The sequence below is a fragment of the Nicotiana tomentosiformis genome, chromosome 2 (genome assembly GCF_000390325.3).
Source record: "Nicotiana tomentosiformis chromosome 2, ASM39032v3, whole genome shotgun sequence".
Taxonomy (NCBI): domain Eukaryota; kingdom Viridiplantae; phylum Streptophyta; class Magnoliopsida; order Solanales; family Solanaceae; genus Nicotiana; species Nicotiana tomentosiformis.
This window is the reverse complement of record NC_090813.1, coordinates 112,308,965-112,316,664: the sequence shown is the minus strand read 5'-3', so window position 1 is coordinate 112,316,664 and position 7,700 is coordinate 112,308,965. Positions and strand designations below refer to the sequence as shown.

At 38.8% G+C, this 7,700-nt stretch overlaps 1 protein-coding gene across 4 annotated transcripts; it reads right to left on the bottom strand.

The window, feature by feature from the left end:
- Positions 1-918: 918 nt before the first annotated feature.
- On the bottom strand, positions 919-7,157 carry LOC104106575 (filament-like plant protein 7). 4 transcript variants are annotated; one of them, XM_009615148.4, is made up of 7 exons: positions 6,882-7,157; positions 6,727-6,773; positions 6,023-6,214; positions 4,404-4,542; positions 1,806-4,260; positions 1,663-1,726; positions 919-1,574 (listed from the first exon to the last, which is right to left on the bottom strand). In XM_009615148.4, exons 3-7 carry the CDS (start codon positions 6,119-6,121, stop codon positions 1,128-1,130), a joined length of 3,204 nt encoding a protein of 1,067 aa, XP_009613443.1. In that variant the 5' UTR covers positions 6,122-6,214; positions 6,727-6,773; positions 6,882-7,157; the 3' UTR covers positions 919-1,127. The 4 variants fall into 4 exon arrangements, with proteins under 4 accessions (XP_009613443.1, XP_009613441.1, XP_009613442.1 ...); XM_009615146.4 differs by having other exon boundaries at positions 4,404-4,548; positions 6,882-7,156; XM_009615147.4 differs by lacking the exon at positions 6,882-7,157 and having other exon boundaries at positions 4,404-4,548; positions 6,727-6,875.
- Between the last annotated feature and the right edge of the window lie 543 nt (positions 7,158-7,700).

Here is a 7,700-nt window from a genome sequence, read left to right as displayed (position 1 = left end):
TTATTCCAAAAAATTAATCAATCAATCCAAAGCCAAACGACGACTGCGCGAGGCTTGCTTTCTTCTCAACTCTTTAAGAGCTAGAAGAAGAGCAATTATATATATACCCATCAAAAGTCTTTTCCTCCTCCAATATGGGACAATGTCCCTTTGTGAAGGAGGGAAAATCAAAATTTTTTTTTTCCCTCCATTTCCCACTCACATCTTTTAAGCTAAAATAAGCTTAAAAAACCCAACAGAACTGCTGAAGCATCTATGAAGTATGGTTCACGATCCAAACAACTGTTTACTCGTTCGATATCGTAATTAGAAAAGGATCCCCGGATTTGTAATTGTGCAACGTGCAAAATAATTCAAACATGTTTGTTGGGGGTCAAATGTTGGTATAATAACAGGAAAATACTCATGCTCACAGAAATTTCAGTTTACTTGTTTTTTTTTCCAGTACACATTACTCGACTAGCAAAAAATGGTGAAAATAGTACGGACTAGCCAGTTTTCGGGCTAGTAACTGAAAAATAACCAGCGTTTGCAAAATTATTGAAAAATAGCTACTATTTTGCTGCAACACGGAAAGTTTTAGCATAATATACTGGAAATTGGTGCACATGTGTATAAACTTTCAGCATGTTATGCTGGAACCCCAACACACGGAAAGTTCCAGCATAATATACTGGAGATTGGAGCACCTGTGTATGAAATTCCAGCATATTATGCTGGAAGTCCAGTATATTATGCTGGAATATTTTCCGGATTTTAAACAGTGTTTTCGTTCAGATTTATCTTTGCATGAAAAATGACTAAATTTCGATTACTTTTGAAACTGTAACTATTTTTTAATTACCGCTTGTAAATCTGACTATTTTTGAATTTCACCCCAAAATGTATTTCACAAATATGAAGCACATGTCACACTCATTTCACTTTGGTTCATGCACCAAGTTTATCCCTAGTTCCATTTGCCACGGGAAAACTATATCAATGAGGTTTAGGGGTAAGTTCTAGTTCTCATATACAATACTACTTACAGTAGAACAGGAAAAGGAAAAAGAGAAACGAAAGAGAGGGAGATAGAGAGAGTGGGAAACAAAAACATTGCTTTATGCGCCAAATGACGTTCATGCAGGTCATACGTTAAGTTTTGTCTTGCTACTACTTTTCTTGCCTTTTCGCAACAGCTTCTTCCACAATCCTAGACCATTCTTTTTCTTGCTAGGTACAATAGCACGGGAGCCATTAACAGCTTCATATCCTGAATGCGTGCTCCCATTTGTCAATGAACCCCCAACACTGGAGGATGTATTTCTCTTGGCATCAAGAATGACTTCCTTGGTAGTAGGAGAACCCATTTCATTGTCCTCAGCCAGCATCTTGTCAAGAAGAGACGAACGACGTCCAAAACTCTTCCTTGGGGTTGTCATGGTAGCATTAGTTGTTTCTGAGTTTGTAGACATCACCTTATCAAAGAGAGCTGCATCCCCAGGCGAGGCCAATGCTTTCAACTGCTTCCCTAGGTTCAAAATAGTCTCTTGACACTCTGCCAACTTTTCTGAAGCTGCAGTGATTTCCCGATCCTACACAATTAAACAGAATATTTAAATGAACGTGGTCGTTAGATTTGCGAGGCCTGAGGGAATTTAACTGAAGCTGATGGGAACTTACGCTTTGAAGAAGCTTTTCTTCAGGGTCCACCTCGGCATTCTCTGCTAACTCCCTTTGTTTTGTGCTGCAAGTTACGTGCTTCAGGAAAAGAAAATCCCCTAGACAATAATCTTTAATAAAATTTAAAAAAGAATCAGATGTACCTTTCTTGCTGCAGCTGAAGCATATGACATGTAGAATCGAGCTTCTTATAGGAGTTATTTTTGTCCTCAAGTTCCTTTTCTAAACAGCAAGCCTTTTGACAAGCTTCATTCAGTTCCAGTTTAGCTGCTTTGAGTTGCATCTCAAAGTCTTCTTTCCCCATCTTTTCTTTCTCAATTTGATCCTCAGTCATCTCCTTTGATTGTCTGAGATGTTCTACTTCTTTTTGCAAGCTTTTGATTGTTTTCTCTGATTCCTGAAGTTGAACCATCAAGGAATCACTCTTGACTGTTTCTGCTTGCAGTTTCTCATCCAAATCCGCCTTTGTAAGTCCATCTTCTGGAAACTCATCTTTCGATAATTGACTTTCATCATCTACAGATGGTAGAATTTTTTCCTCTGGCAAAGCACTCATACGGCTGAGTGAGGAAAAATCCGGAGAGTATAATGAGTTTCCTCTTCCTGTCTGAAGTTTATCAAATTCAAAGATAGGATTAATCCCTCCAGTTTCCATTTCAATCTCACTTCGCGAATCATCCCAGTCAAAATGGTTTTTTATAGCATCCTTCATGCTTGAAACATCTTGAAGGGAAAAACAGTGGTTCACAATCCATTCCAGGGTCCAAGTTAATCTTTCAGTAAACTTCTCTATGTGAACCTTTCCATTCAATAAATCACGGCAAGTTTGAACAAATTCTTGAAGAATAGCAGATAGTTCTGAAGTTTTCCACTGGAAAACACGAACCATATAGGCTGTCTCCTTCGGTGCACTTTCATATGGTAGAAGCCCATTACCCTTGCAAGATAAGATGTCTGGAATATTGTCATCTGACGAGGGTATATTGATCCCTTCTACGATATCAATCACCTTATTGATCGATGTACCCATGTATGACAACATGTTTGGTTCACACTGTTTTGCCAATGGGACATTCTCACCAGTTCCTGTATTTGATGACTGCCATATTAATGAGTCATGATGTATACCCTGCGATATACACTCACCAATGTTGGGGGTACATGTAACATCAGTATCTATTGAGCTTTCATTTGCTTCCACAGGGTTCTTAGTTGAGGGACACTTTTGTGCCAGAGCAGTTTTAAGATCTGCCAGTATTTCATATGGGTTTCTTTGTGTTACATGGCCATGCTCCAAAAGCATTTTCAGTATGTTATCAACTCCACTAGTAGCTTTATTTGTCAATGTTCCTTTTAACTGGATATCATTGCTGGAGACATAACGATTTGTTACAGGAACTCTCTCTCTACTATCTCCTTCTGATGAATGAGAACATAACTGAAACTCCAAAGCACCCCCATCTCCATTTTCCCTCGGTAAGGCATGATGAAGAGCTCCCAGAGGGTTATCTGTAGACTCAACTGCTAATTTTTCCATCTCCGCAAAGTCATCCATCAGATTTATATCTGAAGCTCCTACACTTATAGATGATGGCGGACCTATTTGTTTCTCATTTTTGAAATGCTCCAGCTCTGACATTAGGGCAGAAGCCCACGACTCGGAACAGCCACCTATGTCATCGCTGCCCATATCAGACAGCGATGTCACAGACAGTTCCTGCGCAGAGGGAAGATATTTTTCTGGTTCAGCAGTTGTTCGAGCATTTGTCATCCTAGATAGTTTGAGTTCATTAGTTCTTTTGTATAGCGCTTCTTTCAGAGTCCGATTTTCCTCATCCAACATGCATAAATGCTCAGCGAGGAAGTTAATCTTCCTGTTTGGAGTATCAGGAGCCGTCTCCGAAGTTAAGTCTACTGAACTATTTGGAGACGGATTTGACTTCCTTCTCCTCATTTTAGCATGATCCTTCCCCAACATTTCAACTTCATTCTTCATTTTGGCCAAGGCGGCAGGGCCTGGCAGTCTCTTTCTAACAAGGATGCGTAGCTTTTGACATTCTGAGTCCAGTTTTGCAATTTTCTTCACACTCTCCAGATGTTGCTTGTGTGAAACATCAGCTGTTCGGCGATTAAATTCTCTCTCTTCATTCCGGATCTCAAGCTCCTTCTCAAGGACCCGAACCTCATATCGCAGAGAAGCATTCTCTTTTCCAGCAGATTCCAGTCGTGTTTTCAAGGCACTGAAATCTGCTTCTGCCTGAGCTAATCGTCCTTTTAAATGACCCGTTGCCTTTTCCTTTGCGATGAGAGCCATACTAAGCTGAGTGTTCTCGGAACCTAATCGGGAAAGCTTTTGCCCTGCATCAGCTAATTTTCTCTCTAAGAGAGTCCTTGTTTTTTCGAACTCTTTCGATGCCTTCAATACTGCATCGTGAATCCTGTTATCCTGCTCATCTCTAACAAAACGCAACTGCTGCATACATTCCTTGAGTGCTGCATCCAAGTTAACTAATCTCTCTTCACCCGCTGCGCTATGCTGTAGAGCTTTTTCTAGTTCTTGCTTTAGCAATCTTGCTTCTGTTTCAGTCTTCTCCCAGCCTACATATACCACTTGTAAGCGACTGTTTTGGGGGGAAAAAACTACGTTTCTGTGATTTCCAGGGAGGATAGAACGTAAAACAATACAAAAAGAAGCTAAACACATGAATACGTAAATATGATGGTAAATTAGCTAGGGTTACCTGCAATTGCTTCCTGTGCAATTTTCATCTGTTTCTGTGCAAAATCATCTTTAGCACGACATTCCACCTGAGCAGAGGAAAGCTTGGCATTCACAACCTCCAGCTCTCTTTCTAGTTCAGCTTTATCACTCAATACCGTCTGCAACTAGAAGAAGAATACAAAAGCTGGTTCAGAGCACATAAGATTATCATCAACCAAAAAGCTGAAGCACATGTAAGCATAGAAGATTTCATCAAGTTCAAGCAGGATCATCATTTCATCTGCTTCGAACAGCAGATACATCCCCATCTAATTAGGTTTGAGTTTCTTGTCAGTAGTAGGGATGGCAAGCGGGGCGGGTTCTCTCTTAACCCGCAAAATTTCAACCCGCCCCGCATAGCTCTTTTAACCCGCATCCACCCGCCCCGCACCACACCCGCGTCAACCCGCCACGCCCCGCCCCGCAACTTTTTTTTCCTTTTCAATTTTTCTTATTTTATTTTTGCGATCAATGAAAGCGGGATCAGCATGTACACAGGCATAGTCAGAATAAATATTTTACCATCTTAATTTATTTCAATAGAAATAGCGAGTAATTTTCTCATTTTCTGTTATTGTTCAAGTTTTTAGTCTCTGTTTTCATATAGTTACTGTAGAGATTTGTATTATACTTATTCGTCAAGTGACCTCATTGCTTTTGTCATAATGGAAGAACATTAATTTATAGTGTATGAGATTGGATTTGTTAAAATTAAACATTTTCTACTCCTTTTCAGTTGTGTGAAAAATGAGTATTTAAACTCACACCCGCAGCAGCACCCGCGAAAAAATATTTTTTTTTTTGTTTAACCCGCCCCTCCCCGCCCCCACCCGCATATGTATAAACCCGCACCGCCCCGCATATGTCTAAACCCGCACCGCCCCATTGTCATCCCTACTTGTCACGGGGGAAGTGCAGAAGGTTATCGAACCAGTTTGAACCCCACCTCTCCCTCCCGCCCCCCTCTTTATTTTATGAACTTATAATTCTTTCTCCAGGTGGAAAAGGAATTATGAACTTATAATTCTTTCTCCGGGTGGAAAAGGGTTTCACTGGCGGGAAGGATGCCTCTGAAAGTGGTGAGAAATATTTTTGTCTTTTATTGATGAGAAAACACAATATTTTCAACTGTCAAGAAAGTAAGAGCTCGAGATTTTAATCTCCTTAAAAAATTACTATTAAGTGGGCTTCTGTATGACTAGTTCCAACTTCCAATTATCCAAAGATCCTGATTATTTCCAGTTATGTATTGCATTTGTCTTTCTCAGCTCAGATGAAAGTATACTTGAAGTCAGTATAAACTCTCACATACTGGAAATGAAAGGATTGTTTACATAATCTATAAGGCGCATATTCTTCTACTTCATCACTCCCGAATCAACAAAACCCCAACAAGTTACTGCGGTTTTTAGTTGGACCCTGGTCATTTAGTTAACTCATATCTCTAATCAATTAGTGGTCAAAGCAAAGGTAGAGGCAGTTTCTTAAATTTTCTGTTACCAGGGAAATGAAACGTGTGAGAGTCAAACTTGACCAACAAGCTAATAAATTGGGCAATGAACGGGGAAGAAAATTTAAAAAGACTATGTATTTAGTTACCTCTTCGTCATGTCTTCTCGAAGAGATATTTGCTTTGTCATCAGCAACCGTGTTTTTATCTGAGGATTTTTTCTTCCAGGGCCATGATTTGTGATCCATTGTCTTTCAGAATACCTTCAGGTGCAGTCTTATTGATCCAAAATGTTGCAGTTACTCGGTTCTTGTCTTAACTACATCGATACAATAGAACATCTGCATAAAAAGAGTTCTTTTTTAACATTACAATTTGACGAATACAACGTACACAGTGAAAGCTCAGACTCATAGGAGAAACGGAAACAAGGAGATGCAATTTGAAAGTGCTTCCCAGAGTCAACTTCACAAATCTGATATTGAAATCATTGGCACTCAACGAATGGATGTAAAAATAATCTCATATTAGTGAATTAGATCCATTTCTAGAGTAGTTTCCAGAGTCACTGTACAACTCTATACTCTCCTCTATAAATACCATTTATATATAATTCTTGCAAAAGTTGCATTTGAATATAAGAGATGAAGATAATCTCGTATGATATATTTCACAAATTTCATTACCTCGTTGCCCAAGGATCAATTAAAAAAAAAAATCGGTTGACACATACGTTCAATGCAGTAAAACAACATCCCAAAACAGAAACCACAAAGATAGAGAACAGCAATTACTGATCCGTGAAAGAGAAAAAAAAAAGGAAAGTGAGCTCATTATTAAGAAACAGGCTTACCTTCTGACATTAGATAGCAGAACACAAACTCCGACCAGCTCATGAATCTGTCCGAAGACAACAATGCAAATGAAAAATTTCAACTAAAAACTAATACCTAACAAACAGTAGTATAAAACTAGTAAAACATCATTTTCAAAGCATACTTCACTTACATTATCTATCCTACCAACCACCATTTGCATAGCAATGAGTATTTGAAGAAGCGAAATGCCGATAAACGACAAAGCACTAAAAACAGAGTTAAAAAGGAAGAAGAGAAAAGGAAGGGAAGTGGTGTCGGTATCTGGATCTGAAGAAAGCGAACTGTGAATGATATACGGGTCGGGTCGGGTATTGAAGGGGACAGAGGAGATAAAGTTTCGCGGGTTGCTTTGGTTAGACGGAGCGTAAGAGAGAAAGAAGGTCAGTGTCAACTGTCAACCACTCACACGGTTCTTATGTGAGTCGAGTTGAGAGAAGTGTCACCGTCTCTTGTCCCACTGCTGACTTGTTTATGGGATAAAACTTGTTCTACTCTCACTTTTACTATATTTTGCTACATTTGACGTTGTTGTATTGTGACTATTGTCATAAGTTTCAACTAAATTGGTGAGATTTTAAATGGTTCACTTAAGTATTTTGGTTTTTTTGTAGTACTGTGTTGTTTTGTTTCTTCAACTAGCATTATTAGTGCAGGCAGTATGGCAATGTCCGGCCCCCACATACCAGAATTTGAGTTAGCAAGTCAGACCCTTTTATGTTAAATGCTTATAATTATGAAGCTTTTGTTGAAACAATTCTTTCGTTAGTTATAGTCTATTTTTTTTCAAATTGTTTTTTAAAAAAGTATTTTTGGTGAGAATTGATTTGTGTTTGAAAAACACTTTTGAACAGTAATTAGTGTTTGGCCAAGCTTTTGAAAACTATTTTTAAGTGTATTTTTCTCAAAAGAGCTTCTCAGAAAAGTGCTTTTGAAGAGAAACTACATTTTT